Source organism: Lingula anatina, chromosome 7 (assembly GCF_051362555.1).
Source record: "Lingula anatina isolate TDL-2025a chromosome 7, LinAna3.0, whole genome shotgun sequence".
Lineage (NCBI taxonomy): Eukaryota > Metazoa > Brachiopoda > Lingulata > Lingulida > Lingulidae > Lingula > Lingula anatina.
The window spans coordinates 22,532,528-22,557,694 of NC_141773.1; the positions used below are offsets into that span (position 1 = coordinate 22,532,528).

Below are 25,167 nucleotides of genomic sequence, written 5' to 3' on the forward strand. Positions count from 1 at the left end.
ACTTCTATCCTTGACCCAAAAAACATCTTTCATAAAATCAGAAGACACAAATTCATGCACAAACTATGCATATTTTCATATGGGACAAGTAATGAACAATGTTCTGATCTTCCCAAAAAATGTATAACTTTCAGGACACCCTGTAAACATCATGGTTCATTTACTACAGCTGTGTTAATGTATCTCTCTGTATCACTACAGACCAAGTATCACTAGTGTTTAACTACACACATTACTGCTGCATCCATATGTCATATTACTTTGTGTGTGAAATGTGTTTTACATCTGTCAATCTCTCACTCTCTCCTTCTCTCTCTCTCTCAATTCCATAGAATGGGATCATGGCTTTTCCCTTTTTCCTGTTGTATGCCAATGCCTGGGGCTGAAAAAACTTCATGTCTGTCCTCTCTTTAATATTGTACATAATAAAATATTTTCATTATGTTGATAACCACAGAGTTCAGGCCACAATGTTGGCAATTATGCTAGTTAGTAGGTGACAAGCTATGTGAAGTTTCATATTTTTATTAGTTTGGAATACCCAGAATTGTCCAAATTCTGTCATATCTTCAGTAACTGTGGAGTGCAGATGAGATGAAATTAAGTATCTAATGCATATCTCATCTTGTATTTAGCAAGTCTTAGATTTTTCTTCTTCAGTTTCTCCAGGCGGTTCTGGTTTTTGCCTCCAACTGAAGTGAACTCAACATTTATTTTGCTACCAAGAAGTTCAGACCGATGAAGTTGCAATCCTCTCTGAAAACAAATATTTTTTAAAAATATTAACAATAAATCCTTCAATACTTTTAAAATCCCTCTTTCAAATAGTGCCTATCACTAACAATAGAAAATATTTTTATTAAATATAATTAACCAGTAGATAATCAGGCAAAATATATAATAAAACAAGAAAGGCACTGTAATTTGAAGTATAACAAATTTTTTTTAAATAAAATTGGGGTTGATCCTTTACTCTACAGTTTCCATGTGAATAATCAAGTAATCATTGTTTGTATATTACTTTTCTAATCTCCACTCATAAAGTGAACTTGCAAGCTAAAGAAAATCACACTTTTCATGTCTTCTTAACACTCAAAAAATACTTGTGATAAAAAATCCATTCTTTTCCAACTTTAAGCAGTCAAAATGTTTGATTTAATCATTTAAAATAACAATAAAAAAGTAATGCATACAGGTATTTAAATGTTAAAATGCTATACCCTAAAGCAAAGAAAATTATTTACCCTGAGGGATGGTTCATCCCCAAATTCAACAAATGCAAATCCTTTCTGCTTCCCAGTTTCCTTGTGGGTTGGAAGTCTAATGGTCAGAACTTTCCCTGGAAGATGACACCAGGGAAAATAAATCCATGCAATCATGAATATAAAACATTTTAAACATGCATGCATTTTTTATGCTTGACAAAATGAACAATATTTTCGAGAGAGTTCAATGCAGAGCATGGCTGAATCTGCATATTTTATTTATTCATGTTATTATTACCTCAAGGGTATGTTTACGTACCTGAAGATTTAAAGTGCTCTTGAATATCTTCCTTACTAATAACCTCAGGTAAATGCCCAACAAAGAGAACATATTTCCTTTTCCTTTCAACTGTACTTTTTTTGCCCTTTTGGGTCTTCAGTTCAGGTTGTTTCTTATTTTTCTTATGCCCCTTCTTTGATGGAGATACTAGTAGGCTGCCAGTTTTTGTCTCTTGGCAAATTTCGGTCTGATCAGAATTCAACTTTGGAGCACATTCTGCTTCAGAGGAATCGGAGTGTTCTTTTTCTCCTTTTACTTTTTGGACAGATTCTCCATCTGATGAATCTGAATGTTCTCTTTTTGTTTGTTTATCCAAGGACATAGCATGAGAAGTCCTGAATGTCTTTTTGAAGCCCTGTTTGTTCTGTGTAAAATCTTCCCTTGTCAACAGTTTCTGTTTCTTTGCACTCTTGGTCTTGTTTGTAGCTGGCTTGACTGTGTTAACATCACCTGTGTTGTATACAAAATTAACACTGTTAAATTTTTCTGACAAGGCACATCTTATACTTGTTTTCATTATGTGTGCTCATCTCTACATCACTAAAATCAGCTTGTCTGTTTCACAAACACATCACTCTGCTTTAGAAAAACCTAGAACCAAAATTTAATTTTTGTTCATGCATGTTATGTGGCAAATTTTAAGTATGTGCAGCATTATTTAACTGGGAAAAAACGAGTGGGGCAACTTGTGACCCATTTATAAAAGTGGAATCTGAAAAAAAAAGATAAACATGGTGTCACTAAAACTTGAATATATTAATTCTGATCTAAATGTGAGAGATCAAAATTTTAAAATGACTCTTCATACACAGATATGTAGCTATCAGTTTCTTAAATTTGAAGTATCTAGCATGTAGGACTACTAGTAGGATAACATACAAATATAAAATATATAATATTACAAAATTAATCATGTGTAGGTCCTACTAGTTGCTATGTGGAGTTTCTTATTTTTATTAGTTTGGAATACCCAGAATTGTCCAAATTCTGTCATATCTTCAGTAACTGTGGAGTGCAGATGGGATGAAATTAACTACTAGTATCTAATGCATATCTCATCTTGTATTTAGCAAGTCTAAGATTTTTCTTCTTCAGTTTCTCCAGGCGGTTCTGGTTTTTGCCTCCAACTGAAGTGAACTCAACATTTATTTTGCTACCAAGAAGTTCAGACGTCAGTAACTATAACTTCTACTACTGGTACTCCTTCGAGTCCTTGCAGTTAGCACATTGTTCAGTTCACAAATATTATCTCCAATCAAATTAATTAACATGTCTGGAGATAATATTTGTGAACTGAAAAAAAGGAAGGCATGTTCAGTTCACAAATATTATCTCCAGACATGTTAATTAATTTGATTGGAGTCGATTGCTTGTGCACTCGACTCGTTTTATGGCCTTACCTGTAGTTATATAATGTAAGTGGAAGTGTGCAATTTGAATAATTAAAATTAGTATGTACCGCCAAATAATGCAGCACAGAATCCACCACTGATAAGAAATATTGTATAAAAGACGTTCAGAATTAATATCGGGAGTTCAGACTGAAGAAGACTCGAAGGTGACCACTCGACAGAGCCATGGGAGACTTCACGTAGATGATGTAGTTAGAGAGCGTCAACCAATAAACCATTAAACTGGTCACTCTGTGGACTTGGGTTTTCTTTGCGCGACCTCACATAAATCTGACACGAACCGTGGAATCTTTGGATTGCGTTATCCACTAAGTAAGTCTAAAACGAAATGTCGTATTTCGAGCCCACGCTTGAATTAAGCGTACAAAATTATATAAGTTTAGGACATTACAACATACCGTTTTGCATATTCTTGTGTTTTCCCCACCATTTCCGCCTCTTTTCAATCCTACTGCTTTTTCCTGTTTTCTGAAAATAATTGAAAGATTATTTAACATATTTATGAGAGATAAAAAGATAAAACAACAATAAAAACAGACTACCGATTTCAACGCACCTGTTCCATGGGCGCCGCCATCTTACCTGTTGCATGCTGGGTAGCCATTTTCTTGAAATGTTAATAAAAGTTACCACGTTTTGTGCTTCAAACCGCAAATTGCACTGCCCCAAGCATATTTATGTTCCAATTCTTATTTTTAGTGATCCTAAATATCCTTGCATCTTCATTTTGACAAATAGCGTGATGTCCGAAATTACCGTGACGTCAGATATCAACAAAAATTTGTGGAAAGTCAACCTAGCGCAACCTTGCTACAGAATCTGCGTATTTTCCCATAATTTATGAGATAGAGGTAAGTCTGATAGCGACATTAAGTACACTAGAATATATTTCTTACCGTATATATAATGAGAATTGTCTATAAAAATGTATTTCCAGCAGTAGTTCACACAGAAGACAATTTATTGCATAATTCATCCCATCCCAAGGCACCGGCGACGAAAGACAAAATCCTTGTTCTACAATATGTGATTGAAACATTTACACGTGCTGTCGTAGTTTCATTTACGTTATATATTAATCTCCCATATATTGTGGTACCACATATGAAACATTCTTCATTTATTTATGTAGCCAAGCTGTGACGATGTAAAGTTACGGTAACAACTGTATTTTATTGATTATGCCAGACTTGGTTTGAAAAGGCGGAAGTCAGATCATTTTTGCCGCTTCCATGGGTGGGTGGGTGGGGGGGGGGGGGGGGGGGTCTGTGTGTGTTTGAGCTCTTTTTGCTTCTCCACCAAAATTAAATAAATGGATAAATGAATGAATGAAAATAAGGTTAAAAAAAATAATAAGTGGATATTTAATAATAATAATGATGACCCTTAAACCTCTAATATGGTTATTAAAATTACACTAGTTTTTTTATGTCTTTTTGTTTCACAAAGTTAGGATTATTTCTTCTTCTTGGAATGAGGATATGATAAATTTCCACAAAAGGTAGTGTATAGAACTATGAATGTTTGTGAAGGGAAGTGGTACTCATTGGTACACCAAAATGATGAGACATTGAAACATCCTGTTACACACCATAGCAATGCCACAGTGATCAGAAGTGTGTGGACTTATCTATATCATTTGACCTTAATGAGGTCATAGGGTTGGATATACAGTTATGCTTTTAAACACATTATCTGGGGAAAGTTAAACCTTACACCTGAAGGTGTGGAATCCTGCACCAATCCCATATTTGTGTAATCATTTTGGACAGTTCACAACAAAGGTGTGGTATTCTTTCATTTCCCTATTTATTAGCATTTTTACTGAGAAGATATATGATAATAACAGATGCAGACAACTGCGACCCATAGTTTCACTGACAGCCTGATAAACAGTTTATGTCATATTATTGACAGTTTCACTTTCGTTTTCATTTCCATTTTCAAAGTGTCACTGGTGATAGTTCCAAGTACTTGCCTCCAAAATAACACTTACAATGTATGTTATATGTTTCAGCTGTCATAGGTCACCATGGCTACTGCTCCACCACCCCCTAGTTATAACGATGCCACAAATCCAGGCTATGGCTACAGTGATCCTAATGCTCCCAACGCGGGATATGGTGAGTAAATAAATGGTCCAAGAAACTCCCAACAGGATGTTTGTTAGTATGTTAAATTTGTTTGTTTTGTTTATTTATTCATCCTATGGTCTGTCAACACTCTCAAGTTCATTCGGTCAGAAAGATGGGTTTTAGTATTGGTCAGATACAGACAATATAAAATAATATATTGAGCATCGTTTTAATTGAATTGTGGCTTTCTTTAAAATATAATACCCAAGGGAAATATATATTTCATATTATCCATCTTGGAAATAGGCCCAATCTCCTGTTTTCATTATTATTAGTACCACCAGCGTGTACGCTGGCGGTACTCATGGTTTTAGTCCCGACCCGTCTCGTCCGGCTCCGCCGGCTCCGTTGGCTCCGCCGGCTCCGTAAGCTCCGCCGGCTCCGCGTACTGGCGCCGGATACAAGTCACCGTTACCGCTTCTCCTCCTAGACCGCAATGATCCCTGTCCCCATCTCTTGGATTTAGGTCACATATAACCTCAACTTGAACCCCCAGGTTTTTTTGTCTCAGTCGGTGCATTGACCTGGGCGTGACGCTAGTTGAAATGCACCCTTGTCAAAATTTTTGAAAATTCAATGCCAATTATCTACCCTACGGAAGGAATTATGGGAAAATTTTCTACAGACGGCTTTCCAAAAGTCATATGTGTAGATTTCAAATATGCCCTTGGATTAGATCTTTGACCTTTATTTCAAGGTCAAATGGGCCAAAATTTTCAAAAAAATGAAATTTTTTACGAAAAAAAATATTATTTGCACTTTTATTCAGACACTACACAGACTTAACCAATAATTATATTGGAAAGTGTTACCCTTTGGGTCATCTTTCATCTCCATGAATTTGGGGTCAATCAGTGCATTTTCACGGGAGTAGCGGCCATAAAATATGTAACTCAGAATTGTAACATTTAGTCCCTTATATCTCCAAAACTGGCAGAGATAGGTCAATAGTTATTATTTAAGTTGAATAGGAAGTCATTTACTTGCAATCTAGATGTGACCTTGAAATTGACCTTTGACCTACTTTTCACCATGAACTGAACTTTGCAAATTTTTGTTCCCTTTTATCTCCAAAACTGGCAGAGATAGGTCAATAGTTACTATTAAAGTTGAATAGGAAGTCATATACTGGCTATCTAAGTTGACCTTGAAATTGACCTTTGACCTACTTTTTACCATGAACTTAACATTGCAAATTTTGGTTCCGTTTAATCTCCAAAACTGGCAGAGATAGGTCCATAGTTACAATTGAGCTTGAATAGGAAGTCATTAGAGGCAATTTACTCTGATCTTGAAATTGACATTTGACCTACTTTTCATCATGAATTGAAGTTTACCAATTTTCGTTCCCTTATAATTCCAAAACTGGCAGAGATAGGTCCATAGTTTCTGTTAAAGTTGAATAGGAAGTCGCATACTGGCAATTTAACAGTGACCTTAAAATTGACCTTTGACCTACTTTTCACCATGAATTGAACTTTGACAATTTTCTTTCCCTTTTATCTCCAAAACTGGCAGAGATAGGTCTATAGTCACTATTGAATTTGAATAGGAAGTCATATACTGACAATTTACTGTGACCTTAAATTTGACCTTTGACCTACTTTTTACCATGAACCGAACTTTGCAAATTTTTGTTCCCTTTTATCTGCAAAACTGGCAAAGATACACCCATAGTTACTATTGAATTTGAATAGAAAGTCATTAGAGGCAATTTATTGTGACCTTAAAATTGACCTTTGACCTACTTTTCACCATGAATTGAAGTTTACAAAATTTTGTTCCCTTATATCTCCAAAACTGGCAGAGATAGGTCCATAGTTACTATTGAACTTGAATAGGAAGTCATATACTGGCAATCTTAGTGTGACCTTGAAATTGACCTTTGACCTACTTTTCATCATGAATTGAACTTTGCAGATTTTCTTTCCCTTTTATCTCCAAAACTGGCAGAGATAGGTCCATAGTCACTATTGAACTTGAATAGGAAGTCATATACTGACAATTTACTGTGACCTTAAATTTGACCTTTGACCTACTTTTAACCATGAACTGAACTTTGCAAATTTTTGTTCTCTTTTATCTCCAAAACTGGCAAAGATATGGCCAAAGTTACTATTGAATTTGAATAGAAAGTCATTAGAGGCAATTTATTGTGACCTTAAAATTGACCATTGACCTACTTTTCACTATGAACTGAACTTTGCAAATTTTCGTTCCCTTATATCTCCAAAACAGGCAGAGATAGGTCCATAGTTACTATTGAACTTGAATAGGAAGTTATATACTGGCAATCTAAGTGTGACCTTGAAATTGACCTTTGACCTACTTTTCATCATGAATTGAACTTTGCAGATTTTCTTTCCCTTTTATCTCCAAAACTGGCAGAGATAGGTCCATAGTTACTATTGAACTTAAATAGGAAGTCATATACTGGCTATCTAAGTGTGACCTTTAAATTAACCTTTGACCTTCCTTTTACTATGAACTGAACTTAGCAAATTTTTGCTCACCTTTATCTTCAAAACTGACAGAGATAGGTCCATAGTTACTATTGAACTTGAATAGGAAGTAATACACTAGCAATCTGTGACCTTGAAATTGACCTTTGACCTACTTTTGCATGTTTTCTGGCCTTTAAATCTGCAAAATTGGCAAAGAAATGCCCATGGTTGCTATGGAACTTGAATAGAAATTCATATACTATGATATTGAAATTGACCTTTGACCTACTTTTTCACCATGAACTTAGCTTTGCATATTTTCTTGCCTCTCATATCTTTAAAACTAGCAGAGATGTGCCCATGTTTCCCCTAGGTTTTCTCTTTTGTCAGCATATATGCACCATTGACAACACATTTCAAGGAAAACCAATAGGCCTTTTGTCTAGAGAATACAGTAGTGATCAAGGGTAGGAAAATGCAAGTCAATTCGAAAATCTGCTTGATTGTACCATTTTTAGTTATATTTTTTTGCATATTTTGAGAACTCTTGTTGATTGCATCTTATAGAGCTTGTCAAACACAAGACTGGTGATGGTGTCCCTTTTAGGAGGGGGGGGGGGAGGCATACAAATGCGCTTACTCCAGCTGGTGGTACAATATCCGGAGGCGGTATCGCCTCTCTGATCCTCTAGTTACTTCGCAGGGAATGATCCACCAATTATATGACTTACTCCCACACCAAAATCAATGCCTTACGTATAGAAAACCCATTTTAGAAATCCATTACAGAAAATCTTCTTACTAATAATCTGTGTGTGTCCTTAGGCAGAAATGATTACTGAGTTAAATTCTGCAAAGTTTGGAGGTTTGTGGCAGAGGGAAAATTTGTTGCAATTGAGTAAGAGTTGCCTGAAGGACATAGAACTGTTGGAATATGAAAGGTAGGTATTTTTACAAGTTTGTACAGTTTCTTGTGGAAGGTGCAGATTTGGGGTTGGGTGGGGGTGGGAGTGGGTGGGGGTGGGTGGGGTTGGGTGGGGGTGGGGGGGTTGTCTAGTCAGTGTTGTGGTGACTGCAGTGTCACCTCCTTCAGTCCTGTAGCAAGCAATTTCAAATAGAAATGTTTTATTATTTATTTTATTTTATTTTATTTTATTATTTTATTTTATTTTATTTTATTATCATTTATTTATTTATTTATTTATTTATTTATTTTTTTTTTTTTTTTTTTTTTTTTTTTTTTTGAAAAGATGGACCTTCCCCCACCCTTCATTGATTATTGGTGGAATAGGAATACTTACTTTTCTTTGAATTCAATGAGACAAAAGACAATTGGTTATTTTTGCTTCATTATTTTTCAGCACCTGTCCCACTAAAGGAAATGGACAATGCAGGTGCTGATTTAAATTTTTATAACCTTTAAAATTCGATGCTTTTGGCCTTGTTCTGCATTGTTGAAACCTCCGTCCATTTCAAATTATAAATCTATAAATGAAAGTCTCTGGATTCTAGGGGTTTCCTTATCCTTGTACAGAGGGAAATCTGCATGTGTGAGCATTTTCAGTTCTTAGAGTCCACCAATGACCTTCTGATATAACCTGCAATTCAGAGCATGTTATTCCCCCTTTATGTACTGAAAAATATTATTACCATGTAGAACTTTCAGTATTGGCAGGTTACTATCAAATCAAGAAACTATAATTTTGTCTTTATTACCAGTTAGCAAGAAATCTGTACAAGTATAGACCCATGTTATTGCACAAATGTTAGATATAAATGTGTTTGTTTTGCAAACAAAAATTAGCTCTTTTAAAACTTTCCAAATTAACTGATTAAGTTTTAAAAGATATTGGGGTACGAATAATTTAATCATGTATCTAGAATTTTATTTTAATAGCATATTCCCCATTCCATCACAGGATTCACCATTGATTATTTTCTTATCCCTGCTCATTCCTCTTATATCTAGATAAGCTTTATATTAAGTTTGACACTCCCTTGCTTTTTATCAGATAATTTCTAGAATTGCATTGTCCTTTGCTTAACAATCCTTATATAATTCCAAATCTGTACTCGAGTATTTGTTTCTATTTTCAGTGCTTTGGTTCATAAATTTTGCCATCTTTGCTTTGCTTTATAAGATGTTTTACTTCAAAGTATTTTTGCTTTTCTTTGGTGAATAGGGCCAGTTCTTTCCATATCTGAATTTGATATAATTCCCTATACTTTGGTATCTATGTAATTTTTATAATTCTCTTCTATATAACAGTTATTCACCACATATTATAAGAATTTGTTGATGATAATGTTGGTTGTTAAGACATTGAACAATTTACATTATCATGTGATAATTATGACAACCATATAACTATACACAATGGCATGAGAGCAAGTTCTGTATAATATTAATATTTTAAAACATTATTCACGTAAGCCGTTTCGTTCTCATTACTGAGTCCAAGAATATTTCAGATAACTACTTGGTACTTGAATCCTCATTTCAGAACACTAGAGCTATATTTGATCCAAGCTCTGGTACCTATATTACATACAGTAAGAACTTTATTTCTGGAAATGTTGTGAATCCTGATATTCAGCCAGGATGTTAATAGGTGTAAAGCACTAAGATTAACACCATCCCAGCTGCAGTTTTTTTTAATATTAAAGGATTGAGTATGCCATAAAACTTCAGCCAGATCGATTCCACATTCCAGCAATGTTATACTTACTGGGGTAGCGCTAGCAATTTTTTTCCCTTAGCCAAATCACCACGTTTTTGTCAATTTGTTACCAAATTGGTTATAATTTGGCTAAAACATGTCAAATCAAGCCCTTTTTCTTTAGCCAATTTAAGTCAGTTTTAGCATTTGGCTAAATTGGAGAGTGTTAGCGCTACCCCAGACTTAATATTGTATCATAATGAAATTACTGGCACTAGCAGATGTGAAATACATGTTGCATAATGGAATTGATGTATTTAGGTTAAACATGCTAAAAAGATGGCAGGGGTAGAGTTGTGACTTATGCAAAGGTTAAAACCAACAAATTACAACACTGGGGTTTGCATAGATTATTAAAGGAAAGGAGAACTACTTGTATGCAATGGGAATAGAACCAAAGCAGCAATTTCATATAGTCATCAAAGGGGTTTAGTTTTTGGATAATGTACCTTGTTATTTAACTGGCAGGGCCATGTTGTTAGGTGGGACAGAAAATGATTTATTGAACAAGAAGAGACTGAATTCATTTTTATTCTACTTCATTATTGTCATTAAAATTATTTATTTATTTATTTATTTATTGCTGTGAAATTCTTAGTCGAGAAAAAAATTGGTATCTGATATATTGATTTTCAGTTCTGTGTTAGCATGGATGTCACATATGAGTCAGTTGCATCTGACTGTGAATACTGTATTTTAATAGAGATATGTGCAATACATTTTAATAGAGATATGTGCAATACAGGATGGAATACAAGGGATGAATTGGTATTTAGGGCAACAGCCACTGTAATAGACAAAAAGGTGTGGCATTTGATGTAGTGAATAGAAACAGTGTACAGTACACTTGTATGTTATTTTGACTATATATTTTCTTATTGCTGATATTGCTGTTGCACCCTTGGGATGATATCTGGGTAATTGAAGACATTAAAAACAGAGACAGGTTAAGCAAAATAAAAAAAAATAAAGAAAAAAGTAAAGTATTGCCAAATTTGTTGGCTAAAATTAACAATCTATTCTAATGAGGATATTACAAGTTAGTCTTTACAAAACACGGCTTAAGCTTTAAGACACCAAGTTGTTTTCATCCAGATGACTACGTAATACTTCTTTACCCAATGCCAAACCAGGTTAAATTCTCAGTTTGTAAGTTCTATATCCCACCCTGTGTTAAGTGCCTCTGTACTCCAGGTCCCAGGTGCTAGCTGATGTAAGCCCTGTGTGTTCTCCACAGTTCTGTTTCCTGCCATATCCACACTGGTTCCTGTTCAACACCATTAATAGTCCATCAATAAGTGTACAGTCAGAGATCGACTAAACTGATGTCCACTATGGGAGTTAAAGGGACCATTGAGACTGAGAAAAGCTGAGTGCCAGTAAGGCTGCGACCTAAATGTGGCGGACCTACATAGTAGATGAAAGGAAGACCGCTTAATCCTGTAATGGTCTCTCTACCTCTCACACGCCTCCCCACGCATCTTCCCTGCAGGGGCACAGTAATTAAATCTAGTCTCAATTCAACCGGTCGAGTGACAACGCGTGGGAAGGCGTGTGAGAGGCGATCTCCCCTTCATTTTCAGATGTGTACACTTGCCTGTTTGTGGCATCTAAGTTTCACTTGTGTTTAATTCAAGTTAACCTTGTTACATAGGGGTGTTAACTATAATGCATGTCATTCTACAAAACTCATGAAAACTGCACGACTAAGTATGTGTGATTGGTGGGGTAAACACATTTAAACTTCATGTTGAATGTCAAAGTTTGAACATATGGACCATTGAAAGTAAAGAAACTGGCACACATCAGACAAGAAGCTCAGGGTTCACTGCTGGCAGACTACTGGTCAATAATATTGGTTGTAGGCGGACACTCTGTGTACTTAGGGCCAAGTTAAGATCAATAGAAAAGTGGACATACTGTGTGGTGCAGCAAAATTCTCTCTCTCCCCCCCCCCCCCCCCCACACACACACACACACACAAAATTCAAGTACCTTGAACAGATTTCAGATTTACCCTCTCAAAATATCCCAGTTATTTGGGATCCAATGTACCTTGAAAATGTTCACAAAGTAGTAAATATAACTATATATTGTCAAAAGCATTTTAAGAAGATTTACAAAACTCCTGGTTTCAAACATCTGTGAACCACCATCCTGTATACTTTATACATATTGATTTAGTGAAATGATCTGGATTGAGCTTGTAAGAGCAGAGATTTTTGTCCACCTGTTCCCTTTCCCATCTCATCAGGGTCAGATAGTTATGAGAACAGTCCTGAACTAATTTATCTCCTCCCTCCCACTCACATATTTCAATAGGACTTAACACTGACCACTTATGTTTGTGTTTATGGCCCTGCATAGCGCACAGTATAATAAGGGGCCTTTGTATCTCTTCTTCACTCCTCCAACGAGGACAAGAATTTGTTCAACCTGTTTAAAAAATATTTTGAGAAAGGGTTGCACACATCATACCAGTGTATTGTTAGTGACATCATGCTTTTTTATGACATCATCACAATATCAGTGATATCACATCATGTACATGACATCATTGTTCTAGGTCAGCCCCCTCCACCCCAGCCTGCTGGCTATGGCTACGGCACAGGATATGCTGCACCGCCACCTGGTGGCTATAGCCAGCCTCAACCCACTGGCTACGCAGCCCCCAAACCGGAAGATACCTCATACACTGTGGAGGAGGAATGGGCGGGGCAGTCCTTCTCAGATAAAGCTGTCCGAAGGAATTTTATCAAAAAGGTGAGTGTTGAATAAGGGGTGGACTTCCTAACTGGAGGTACACTGAGTTGGTAGGCAAGTCTGTGCAAGTCCTTTTTTTTTTCATATATAAAAACAAGAAGTACACTCAAACTTAAATACATTGTCCGAAATGTGTCCATGAAATTTGGTCCAAGTGCTGACCTATTGGATGCCCCAATTTTAGTGTGTTAAGTGAGCCTCCTGATCTGCAGAGAATTTAGTGGCAGTTGAAATAATTGTATAAAGAAATGAACAAAATCATTGTCTCATTTACTGGTGTAAATTGTGTACATCCTGACTGTTTATTTTCAACTTTTTCAATCTCTGTTGTATTGGTGGTAAAATTGTGAATAATAGAGCTTTAATTTGTTTGTTCATATCCCTAATATTATTGTTGTTGTTGTTATTATTATTATTATTATTATTATTATTATTATTATTATTATTATTATTATTATTATTATTATTATCATCTCCAGGTATACCTGATATTAGCAGCTCAACTGGCTGTTACATTTGGCATCGTGTGCATTTTTTCACTTGTGTAAGTATGAGTATAGGTGCTGAAATAAAAGTTATTGCAAAAGTGCATTACTTCTACATTCCAAGCATATTTACTAAAGTTGAATATATACTATTCACATTAAAAAATTTTCCCAAAGTCATATTTTCTGTCTAAATAGCCACTAAAGACTTAGAGCCACTTATATTTCTCAATTCAGACCTTGAAAACGATAAAACCCCTCAGATAAAATTACCTGATGTCAGTATTTCTATTTTAAAATGTCAGGAAAACTACAGCAGTCATAGTATCTGTCCAGACATTTAGAACTAAACAAAAATATCAAACAGGGGCAGGTCAAGCATTGATTCTTGAGTGAAAAAAGATTTCCATTGTTTTTTTCGGGAAAATTAGATTTGATGCAAAAATCCTGGAAACGATACCACTCATGTTTGTTTTTGAAGACTTACATTTTGTTGGGGACTAGAGTCTGCTTTGAGACACATATATATGTATACTTTTTTTTATCACAGAGAGCCAGTGGGATTGTTTGTTAGACAAAACATTTGGCTTTATTGGATATCCTAGTAAGTACTGTCTCTGATTATTCGAAAGAAAAAAGTTTATATCTGTGTAGACTTAATAATAGGTTATGTAATATGGAGGATAAGGTGAACATGGCAGCTTTCTCTTTTGATGTGATAAAATTTAAAGAAAAATTACAGAAATATATAAAAGTGTTTAGCTTATGCTGACAGAAATGAGACACAGTAAGATATAGAAACTTGAAATAGAACTAGCAGGTGTTGTATAGATAACTAAGGTTTTATGGAACTATGATCTTCTTGTTGTTTTCAGTGCCCTGTTCATCATACTCTACATAGTCCTGGTGTGCGTGCGAGAGGCTCGTCGTAGCTTCCCTGCTAACTTCATCTGCCTGGCCGTGTTTACACTGGTGTTCTCATACATGACAGGCACCATCGCGAGCTCCTACACCACGGAGTCTGTCATGATCGCCGCTGGGATCACCGCCGCTGTGTGTCTGGCCGTGTCAATCTTTGCCATCCAAACCAAGGTACAGCGCCCTGTGGAGAACAGTCTTCTTCTTGTATTTATGAATTTGTGAACTTATTTTCTTTGTTATCTATTTGGTTGGCTCTTTGTTTTGTACAGATATATCACTGGATTTTTAATCAGTGAAAATTTGTGTTAAGTTCCTATTTTTGCAGCAGTAGATATTGTCATGAAGTTATATATTGGAATGTTGTCAAATCTCCCCTTCAATTTGGAATAGATGACAATCTACAATCATTGTATAGTGAAAGATGTTTTTTTTTTCTGTATTCATATATGTTTATTGTAAATATTTTATGTTTTTATTATAGAATTTTAACATGACTAAGCCAGGGGCTCATAACACTATACACTCCTTAGAAACTAATGATTTTAATAGATTGGTGAAGCTGTCTATTGATCTATTGATCTCATGATTTATTTGTTACAGATTGATTTCACCCTCTGTTCCGGACTGATATTTGGTCTGTTCATGGTGCTGTTGTTCTTTGGTCTGTCCGTGATGATTGTTTACCTTGTCACACCTGTGGACTACTTTGCCGCCAGGGTGAGTACTGGGTGCCTGCAGGAAATGTCCAGTGATACATGGACCATCAGTTTAACAATTGTATTAATGACATATTTATAGTTATATAAGTTACATGCAACCTCCTACACTCACATGCAAAATGGAAATATGTATTTCCCAGACTAAATTGAAAATTATTTTGGTGTAAGTAACCTCTCTCTATCTCTCTCTCTCCCCTTGATTTGTCTACTAGATGAGCCACTCAACTGACCAGTAATTTAGTTGACTTATGCCCATTTGCACATTATTGAAAAAATTGACTCTGTTCCAAAAGATTATCTCTTGGTTGTTTTAAAGATGGGGGCCATGAAATAACAAAATTCTTGATTGGTCATTCATTTTGTTTGTCTTGTGGCCATATTTAAAAAGTTACAACAGAAACGAACAGGCTACACTCAAAATAAAGACCAGTTAATTTTCATGGTAATTCTCAATAGTAAAGTGGCAAAATAACGTAAGCACTACTTGTAGCACATTAAGCTCATTGTAGTAACCATTAGTATTGACTTCCCTGCAGTAACTATCCCTGCAGTAGCTGCGGCCTAAATAATTCTCTGTTGTATTGATAACTACATTAGATAAGTGATTTGTTAGTATTGATTTCCTGACTTGATGCGTTTAACCAGGTGCTGTCATGCGTTTGGGGAGGTCTGGCTGCCCTGCTGTTCGTTCTGGTAAGTTGAAGCACAATATTGCCTCAGATTATGCCACTGTGTGTCAATGTTACTGCTGCAGTACTGTACTGTTATAATGATGTAACAGCATTGGTATTGTGGTTATATTGTTATATCCATACCATTGCAGTGATAATGACATTTTCAATATTTTGATCATCATTGCATTGTTATTCACATGGTAAAAGCAGTTATAGTACTGTACAGAAACCTCACACAATAACATATATCATATTAATGATTGAGTCTAGATTTATTGACATACATGTAATTTATCACCCTGTTCGGTGTGTATGGTATTTGTATGCGGATGTTTGTATTGCCCAGCTTCAATGTTATAATGTTGTGTTCTATGTGGCGTGCCAGAGTATGTGTATGTGCCAATGATTGTTCAACTTGTATTGCTCAATACACTGGTTGCTAGGATTATTATGATACTTAATACATACTGATATTATACCAAAATGATGCAAAGTGAAGATCTCATATTTTGGCTTGTATGTGAAAGATTCCCGAAGCTCGAGAATTGAGGAAAAAATAGTACCTACCATGAAGCAGTTCTATGGCGTTCACTTCTCACAAGTTATTGCAGTTTATTAGGAGTCAGCACGAAAAAATCTTATATATATTTTCACAAAAAAATACTCTCTACATACTTATTTTCATTCCCACTCATCTTTTTGTAAACTCATCAAGTCTTAGTGTATTATATATGATATTGTACGTAAGCTTCACTCTGTTCATCAAGTATCAGCATACAGTGATACTGTAGAGTGTTCAGTACAGGTCTTATACCGCATTCACATCAAGTTGAGCCAGGCTTTACAAATCCTGGCACTAAATATGGCGGACGTACATGAAAGAAAAACCGCCTAATCTTTTAATAGTCTCTCCGCCTCTCACACGCCTCCCCATGCGTCGTCCCTGCTGGGGTACAGTCATTAAATTTCTGCTCCATTGGGACGACACATGTGGAGGCGTGTCTTAGTGAATTGATATTATATCACTATTTTCCAGTACAGGTCTAAGTAAATTGATATTATATCACTATTTTCCAGTACAGGTCTAAGTAAATTGATATCATATCACTATTTTCCAGTACAGGTCTAAGTAAATTGATATTATATCACTATTTTCCAGTGTCTCATGTTTGACACACAGATGGTGATCGGCAATAAGCGATACGCCCTGAGTCCCGAGGAGCACATCTTCGGTGCACTCCAGCTGTACCTGGACATTGTCTATATATTTATGATGCTTCTTGCCTGTGGAGGGGGTGCTAAAAAATAAGTGATAGGTCTGATCCCCCAGGGTTGTTGACAGGCTTAAAAGTGTATGTACCACTGACTGTTTACATGCACTTATTGATATATGCCTTTCCCATGGTATATACTTGTAAAACATTAGAACTAGAAAAGCACACCTCCGCCAAGAAAACTCAAGCCTCATTATGAATTGGTTAATTATTGGATCACCAACAAAATTAAATAGGTCCTTTGTAAGTCCATCTCTTATCATCCTGAAAATGTTATCAAAATCTGTCCATAACCTAGTGAGTTGGGCTTTTAACAAAAAAGAAAAAAAAAATGCAAAACACACCTTGGCAGAGGTGATGAGGGAAAATTTGTATTTTTTATAGCGCTAGTAGAGACTTCCTGCTTTTGATGTATTTCTCTTCTTCACCTGGCCAGCTAATTGACGAAAAAGCCTGTCTTTTGGAAAGAATTAGTTGGTTAGATAGCGAATATTTTTTCAAAAATACGTGTCAAACAAATGCTCAGTAATTGCACCCAAAATTAATTAATTCTAGTCCATAAAACTTTATTATGCACTTAAAGGTATAACAACTGTTCATTTTGGCCCCCAAAAATAAATGGATTTTCCTAACGTATTTCACGATGATTCAACTCACAGTGGCCAACTACAGCAATTGAGAGGTTTGGGTGACCAGATCTGAGGAAGGGATATCTCACAAGCTTTGGGTGTCAATATAGACCATCAGTGTTGTTATTGTTATTAAAGGGATAAGAACTCTTCGTTTCGGCCAAAAAATGAATTTTCCTGGAGTAAACAACAATTTTCCCATACTAACCAATGGTTAATGAATCCATTTTTACGTTCAAAGTTAGTCCCTGGTTTTTTTGTAAAAAGTTTGGGGTTTTTTAAATCTCTTAAGAGATTTTAACAGAGTATAGCCATCAATGGAGGTCACGTAGTCTGAAGACAAGCTCAGATATCAGAATAATAGCTATAACTGCCGTTTTTGTGGTAAAACAGAATATATTATATTTCTTTGAGTTATTCACAATGTTTTTATTGTGAAATATAGATCTCATACAAAGAGTTATTATCCCTTTAATGGTCTTAATTTTGCCGATATTATTTCATTAATAGTAATATATTGCTTTTTCAGTAAACAGCTGGGGAATGTTTTGACATTTATATCTGTTTATTCACACATTTTCAGTGTTTCATTTATATCCATCTGCTTTGTTTGTAGATGTCAAATGAAATTGGTTTTCACTGTAAATTATTGACTTTTTTTGCATGAATAGTGTTTAATCCTTTCTCTTCTGTTTTCAGGGTCACATTTTCATATTTATAGGCACTTTTTGATATTTAATGAATTTTTGCATGATTTTTTGTCTCAGGGTTGAAAAGTCATGAGTATTGCACACATTATTTCTTCCATTTTTCATAGCATGTTCAACAATTTATAGATTTACACCTTTTTAATACTTCAATGTCTGCAGACACACTGCTTGTTTCATGTCCCCATTTTCTACACCACCTTTTTGGACATCATATTCCTTCAGTCAAATAACATGTCTTCATTCTTAAATGCTTCAATTTTGAATTTTATCTCAATGTGCTTTACTTCTGATGTTAGCATATTTGTATCAATTTAAGGAGGAAAGTAAACTTTGCCATAAAACCTCTCACATCATAAGTGCTTCACCTGTAACAGAGTAATGGTTTTTTAATGAGTTTTGAAAATAGATTAAGATATATTCAGATTCACCATACCTGGGTGATTAAGATTGACTTCACTGTTGCAGTGCAGTTTCACATAACAGTGAAAATTTGATTCCTTATTCTTAATAAGTCTAAGAAAACCGAATCCCTATTTATCCTTTGAGACCCATTTCGTAATTACCCTTTGATATTATTTTCAAAATTATCCCTTGATACTTATTTTATCATTTATTACCAAAACTTCTTATTACCCTTTGATACCAAATTCCTATTCACCCTTTGGTAAAGATTTCATAAATCCCCTTTGATACCAAATTTGCAATTATCCCTAGATGTCAAGTTCAGATTGTCCCTTGGTAATGAGTTCAGATTATCCTTTGTGAGTTCATAATTATCCTTTGACACTAATTTGATAATTATCCTTTGATACCAAGTTCATTGTTATCCTTCAATACTAACATCACCATCATCTCTTAACCTTTCAGTTCCTGATAATAGACACACAGGTGATATTTGGCCAAAAGAGGAGATACGCTCTGAGCCCAGAGGAGTACATCTTTGGAGCTTTGCAGCTTTACTTGGACGTAGTCTACCTGTTTTTGATTATTTTGTCATTGTTTGGGGGGAGCAAAAATTGAATAATGTGCACAAAAAAAAAAGGGTTATATTTGCTGACAATAGACCAGATTCTCCGATGCTGATTTTTTCCCCTAAGATCAAAGGACAACTGTTAGTTTGGAATGTGATTATGCTGTTGTACTGACATTTTGTCCTTGCTTGCTTGTGGGGAATTAAGCTATTTTGTGTACTTCTGTAACCTTTAAAAAGTGTCAAAGAATAGCGAAACATGAGAAACATGCAAACTGTATTAGACGAAAAGTATGTGCATCTTAGTTTTTTCATAAATATTATACATAAAGATGATCTCCCACACAACTACACACACCCACACGCATGCGCTGATCTATCAGTAGCATGGATTTTAAGACTGTGTTAATTTGATGGACAAATGATGTACAGCAACACCTAGAAGCACCTTACTATTATTGCACTGAATAATATTCTTATAAGACAATGATATGGATTTTAGTTATGGTTGTTGGAAGTATATAATATAGAAATCTGTTTATGTGTGTTCCATGTTTTCAAAGTCTTAGATATCTCTTGTAGTTCCAGATCATTTCTGTGGCAATTGTATGGTTTTAATATGACACTAATATATGCAATATTCTGTTCATCTGATTGTGCCACTTGTTAGGAGTCTAATTAAAATTGTAGAGGGTCCAAGTAAAACTAGCAAACACATCTATGCAGTTTAGTTAGAATATTATGTTTCTTAATTATTCTCCCTCTGAGTGTAAATAACTTTAAAAAACTTTTTTTAGATTTTTCAGAAAATATCGTACTTTGTGTTGATAGAAATGTAATGCAAGGAAGAATAATATAAGAAATATATATGGTTATAAGGATGTAGTATATATTACTCTTATTTATGGATGTCATAAGACAGCAAGTTGTTACATAATCGCCTTGTTTGCATGTTGCTAGGGCAGATGAAGAGCTTAAAGGCCTTTTTTACATACTGCGTAATGTTGACATTTAAGACTGTATTCAGGTTAACCCATTGTACAAGCTGATTCGGTCCAATTCCATGGGGGATTCTCTCTAAAATGCATTCAGTGTAATCAGCTTAATTGTCTGGCATAGCTGCTCGAGTGAAAGAGCTTCTGAGAACCAAGAGCACATGATAGTAACTTGCTCCCTTGCTGGTCAAGGAGGCGTGCACTTAAGTGAGAATCCCTGCAGATTTGGATCGATCCAGCTAGTACAATGGGTTTATCTGAACGCTTCATTAGCAATCCAGATGTAGCAGTGTTCATATAAACCTAATATGTCCTTTTGGATGAAAGTGTCCTATACACTTCTTGAGTGTCCTCATTTATTTGCACTATCAAATTATATTTTGATTATTGATAAGTTAAAGGGATAATAACTCTTTGTTTCGGCCAAAAAATGAATTTTCCTGGAGTAAACAACAATTTTCCCATACTTACCAATGGTTAATGAATCCATTTTTACATTCAAAGTTAGTCCCTGGTTTTTTTCTAAAAAGTTTGGTTTTTTGTTAAAATCTCTTAAGAGATTATAACAGAGTATAGCCATCAATGGAGGTCACGTGATCTGAAGACAATCTCAGATATCAGAATAATAGCTATAACTGCTGTTTTTGTGGTAAAACAGAATATATTATATTTCTATGAGCTATTCACAATGTTTTTATTGTGAAGTATAGATCTCATACGGAGAGTTATTATTCCTTTAATTGATTTGTATGTGCAGTTGTTGAGTGAAAGCTGTGAATATTTGTTTGTTTGAATATTTGTTTATTCTCATTAGTGTGCTTGTTTGTTTGTTTCATCTTTGGGCTGTTGTGATAACAGCTCTGTTTTGAATTTATTTTGGTTTGTGTGATTTTGATATCTCCAATTCTCCAGCATTTTCTTATTCTTCAGCGTCATTATATTTGTATTTTAATTTTATAAATCATAATTTTTATTTTATTTCTTCACCATTTTTGTGTTTTCCACCTTCAGTTCCTGATCGTTGACACCCAGTTGTTGTTTGGCGGCAAGAAGTATTCACTGAGCCCAGAGGAGTATATCTTTGCTGCACTGCAGCTCTATCTGGATATTGTGTATCTGTTCCTAATCATTCTGTCGTTATTTGGAGGTAAGAAGTAAGCAACCCGAGGCGGTGTAAAAAAGGCAGGTAAAGGATTTTGCTGAGAGCAGGGTAAAAAAATGCCGTCTTGCTTATCAGGTTTTGTCTGTACCCTCCTCAAAACATCAATGATGAATAATAATGACCATAGCGATAATGATGCTACTTTATATAATTATGGGAGCTAAAGTTGAATGTGGGCATGACAATATGTATAGATACAGACATATTACAGTTAAAATAGAATTGGCATATAGATAAATCTGTACATTTTTACTCAAAATGACATTAATATTTAACACACACCTCTAGTTAAAAGCAGGCTTTTATTTTTTTATTTTTTTTTTGAAATAATTTTTTTCAAATAAGAGAAAAAATAGATTTCCTAATTGTTTATTTATTTAAGGTGTCATCAGTAACCTTGTGTGCATTCAGTTTTGTTGGGTTGCTTATTAGAATTGTAGTCAGGAATCTGAATTGTTGAATATCTATTAACAGAGTTCTCTGAAAGGCTGTACACCCAACATTTAGTTGTTATGCAGCCTGCATTCTTCTGTCTGAGAGCAGTCAGTCTGCATATAAATTTTAGTATAAAAAGACTCACCTTATACACACAGGTGGATTTTGTTTTTATGTTCATCATTATTTATATCATTGTGCATAACCTTATGTCAAATAAATGTTGGAAATATATTTTAAAAATACTTATAATTTGAATGTAGCGGGTCTTAGCAGATAATTATAAATTGTGTACTATTTGGTCCCTGATTAGAAAGAAACCCGGCGTAAGAAGATTAACATGGCAAATATTGAAGTAATACAGCATTTGTTATATTTTATGTACTGTATCTAATGTATATAAAGTTCAACCCAAACTATGCTCATTTTGCCTTTATTTGGGTTTAAGTAAGTTGATGATTCACCCAAAAAGAAAAAAAAAAAGAAAAACGCGTATTGAATTTTAAGTTGATCAAGTTGGAATTAGGTAAAGTGATGTCAGTGGAATATAGATAAATGTAGCATTATGGCAGTGAATAAAATACTGCATGGAGATGAAAGCATGAACAAACTTTACTAGATAGGCCTTTTGTGCTTTATGTTCTAAAATAATATCTAATTATCATTTAATGTAAAGATGTTATTATTTTACAATTTTTACATCGTTCCAATTTAGTTGAAGGAGAGAATGTCGTGTCTAGTTTCAGTAAACAAATAATTCAGTCAAGCATAATAATATGTTTGATTTTTATGTTCTCTTGTGACAAACAGTGAAAATTAAAAGTTAATTAGGGCGGATCTCATGTATGATCCATTGAAATTGTGCAAAAAGTATTTATGAAGATTAAAGACACGATACTCTCTGAATCTAACAGGATAGCTTCTTTTAAACTAGATTGAACTTAAAATTTGAAATTCTTTGCCTGTGGTAGAAAAACTTAGTTGTTGTATTTGATATATGAAGCATTAGGTTTCTTATTATTATTATATTTATTTATTTATTTATTTATTTATTTATTTATTTTTGTATAGTGATAATAGTCTGTTACATTAATGTGTAGAATTGTAGATGTGGCCATTATTCTCATTATGAATTCCATTTCTGTGACATCAAAAAACATATGATTGTGCTTTGTAACATAAAGTTTGTGTTGTATTTTTCTAAAAGTCTTTTGGTTTTCTTTTGTGTCGCTGAAAAAATGAAATGGAAAATAAACTAAAAACAATTAACCCCCCCCCCTCATTCTCACCTCCCCCCCCCAAAAAAAAAAAAAGGGAGAGAGAGAGAAAATTGTCACTCCGAGTAGTTGTAAAATGTTTCGTTTTAGAGGATGTACGCAAAAAATGTCTACAATGTCACAAAGTTGGCTTTATCTTGAAGTCCGAATATTCTATATTTGTTTGACCCAATATAAAACGGTTTCACTGCCCAGAACATGAGTCGTCGGTTCCTTTCTATATAATGGCAAAATGTGTCCAAATTGATTGTGTCACTGAAGTTTCGTCACATACTACATTTGATTCATTTGATATGAGAATGTTTCCCCTACTCTGTTTCAACAAGGATTACAGCAAATTATAGTAGACTGCACTTTATTATGCTGTGCCACCATGCTTTCCCATTCTCCTGGGCATTGACACTGTGTAATGTTAAACAACGAGATGCAATGTCAATTAAATAGAAAAAGGTCTACAACTGCGGGTGTTTTTAAAAAGAAATCGACAGAGCAAAACGCTTTAAGGTTAACCTCAGAATAATTATCTTTGACGCATTGATATTTTTAAGAGCTAACAAGTGTCTGTTGTTTCCGTCAGATAAATACAATACAATTAAGAAAGAAATGAGAGAAATCAGATGAGATAGATTCTTCAAGCGCTTCCGTAACAGAATCGTTGTAGAATTTCTTCAACCATGTTAATATATAAATGCCACGTCTTTACTAAATCCCAGTCAAAAAATATTTCTCACAGTCAGGTATGCCTCGACTTCCAGCTCGTTGAATTTTCTACAATTCTAGAATTGGATTCATGAAAAAGCTTAGTCGAAAGTCGGTCTTGATATTTATAGACCGATATTTCTAGCCTGCTGGAACCAAGGAAAATGAAGAGTACGTCATAATATTATATTGCACCAATCCTGCACAATAGTTACTGGGGAAGACGGTTAATATATGAGACTAATTATTTATTGGACTAATGTAGATTTATCCTGGCTCGAAATGGATCAAAAAATTCTGTTCTACAGCTGAGAACAACTTTCGACTAACGTGCACGTCCTTCTGTCAAATTGATGACAACAGATCCAGCACTACCACCACCCTCTCCGCCAAATAAATAAAAAATTGTAAAACGAGCGAGACGAGACATACCCAAGCCATAATTAATTTCATCCCCGTGCTCTACATACTTAAACAAAAAGCTCCGTCTTCTCGCTTCTTTCGCTTGATTCAGCAATTTTTTATCATTGCCTCCCTCCCTGCCCCCCCCCCCCTCCCCCCGTTGAAACCATTGATCCACCAAACATTCTTTCAATTCACATGTTCAGTATAGGTCTAGGACAGGTGGACTCAGCACAAAACAGGTCTTTACAACTGCATTCCAAACTGGCGATGTTTCATTCACATTACAAAACACGTGAAACCCACTGTTACAAAAAGCACCGAACAAAAGCGCGATGAGATCAATAGAACTTCTAACCATCAAGTGGATTTAATTCAGTACAATATAATAATGTCAGCGTGGGAACGCAGAATGGGAGTTTTTTTTAAGTTATACACTTGTTTTTATTCTGATTTATTACTACTAGTACGCAACGGTTGAATCAGACAATCAAAAGGCATGTTCACATCGAGCGTTTTATCTCTACTATTCACCTTTCTCTCGAGCCCGTAAATGCGGTTTTTTTTTTTGGGGGGGGGGGGGGGGTTCTAAAGAATGTCTCTGACCAAAAAAGTTCTGCTCTACTCTGACGCAAAATTTGATGTAGTTCTATTTCATTTCTCAAGATGCGTCAACAAAGGGGGTGAAAATGTCCTCTCATTCAGATAAAGAAGGCACACACACACCCTCCCCCCCCCCACCACCTTTTAAACTGTTGGATAGCTTACACGTCTGCGCCGCTTCTCCTCTTTTACG

At 35.0% G+C, this 25,167-nt stretch overlaps 2 protein-coding genes across 5 annotated transcripts; one reads left to right on the top strand and one right to left on the bottom strand.

Moving 5' to 3' along the window:
* Positions 1–353: 353 nt before the first annotated feature.
* On the bottom strand, positions 354–3,978 carry LOC106151296 (uncharacterized). 3 transcript variants are annotated; one of them, XM_013524483.2, is made up of 5 exons: positions 3,854–3,978; positions 3,356–3,425; positions 1,525–1,995; positions 1,245–1,339; positions 354–756 (listed from the first exon to the last, which is right to left on the bottom strand). In XM_013524483.2, the coding sequence occupies exons 2-5, from the start codon at positions 3,363–3,365 to the stop codon at positions 601–603; spliced, it is 732 nt and encodes a 243-aa protein (XP_013379937.2). In that variant the 5' UTR covers positions 3,366–3,425; positions 3,854–3,978; the 3' UTR covers positions 354–600. The 3 variants fall into 3 exon arrangements, with proteins under 3 accessions (XP_013379937.2, XP_013379935.2, XP_013379936.2); XM_013524481.3 differs by lacking the exon at positions 3,854–3,978 and adding an exon at positions 3,540–3,675; XM_013524482.3 differs by lacking the exon at positions 3,854–3,978 and adding an exon at positions 3,514–3,602.
* On the top strand, positions 3,081–23,199 carry LOC106161254 (protein lifeguard 3-like). Of its 2 annotated transcripts, XM_087017149.1 has the most exons (11): positions 3,081–3,269; positions 3,696–3,808; positions 4,975–5,080; positions 8,898–8,930; positions 12,823–13,019; positions 13,499–13,563; positions 14,055–14,108; positions 14,380–14,596; positions 15,026–15,142; positions 15,790–15,837; positions 21,408–23,199. In XM_087017149.1, the coding sequence occupies exons 3-11, from the start codon at positions 4,990–4,992 to the stop codon at positions 21,552–21,554; spliced, it is 969 nt and encodes a 322-aa protein (XP_086873275.1). In that variant the 5' UTR covers positions 3,081–3,269; positions 3,696–3,808; positions 4,975–4,989; the 3' UTR covers positions 21,555–23,199. The 2 variants fall into 2 exon arrangements, with proteins under 2 accessions (XP_086873275.1, XP_086873276.1); XM_087017150.1 differs by lacking the exons at positions 3,081–3,269; positions 8,898–8,930.
* Positions 23,200–25,167: the final 1,968 nt, after the last annotated feature.

What these genes read in the sequence shown, in the direction of transcription:
- LOC106151296 (XM_013524482.3), bottom strand. Translation starts at nt 3,561, where the DNA reads ATGGCTACCCAGCATGCAACAGGTAAGATGGCGGCGCCCATGGAACAG. An exon ending in ACACAAGAATATGCAAAACG is followed by an intron (nt 1,996 to 3,355) that starts GTATGTTGTAAT and finishes TATACAACACAG; the next exon opens with GTGATGTTAACACAGTCAAG. An exon ending in GGGATGAACCATCCCTCAGG is followed by an intron (nt 757 to 1,244) that starts GTAAATAATTTT and finishes ATTTGTTTTCAG; the next exon opens with AGAGGATTGCAACTTCATCG.
- LOC106161254 (XM_087017149.1), top strand. Translation starts at nt 4,990, where the DNA reads ATGGCTACTGCTCCACCACCCCCTAGTTATAACGATGCCACAAATCCA. An exon ending in AAAGGAAATGGACAATGCAG is followed by an intron (nt 8,931 to 12,822) that starts GTGCTGATTTAA and finishes TCATTGTTCTAG; the next exon opens with GTCAGCCCCCTCCACCCCAG. An exon ending in CTGCCCTGCTGTTCGTTCTG is followed by an intron (nt 15,838 to 21,407) that starts GTAAGTTGAAGC and finishes TTCCACCTTCAG; the next exon opens with TTCCTGATCGTTGACACCCA.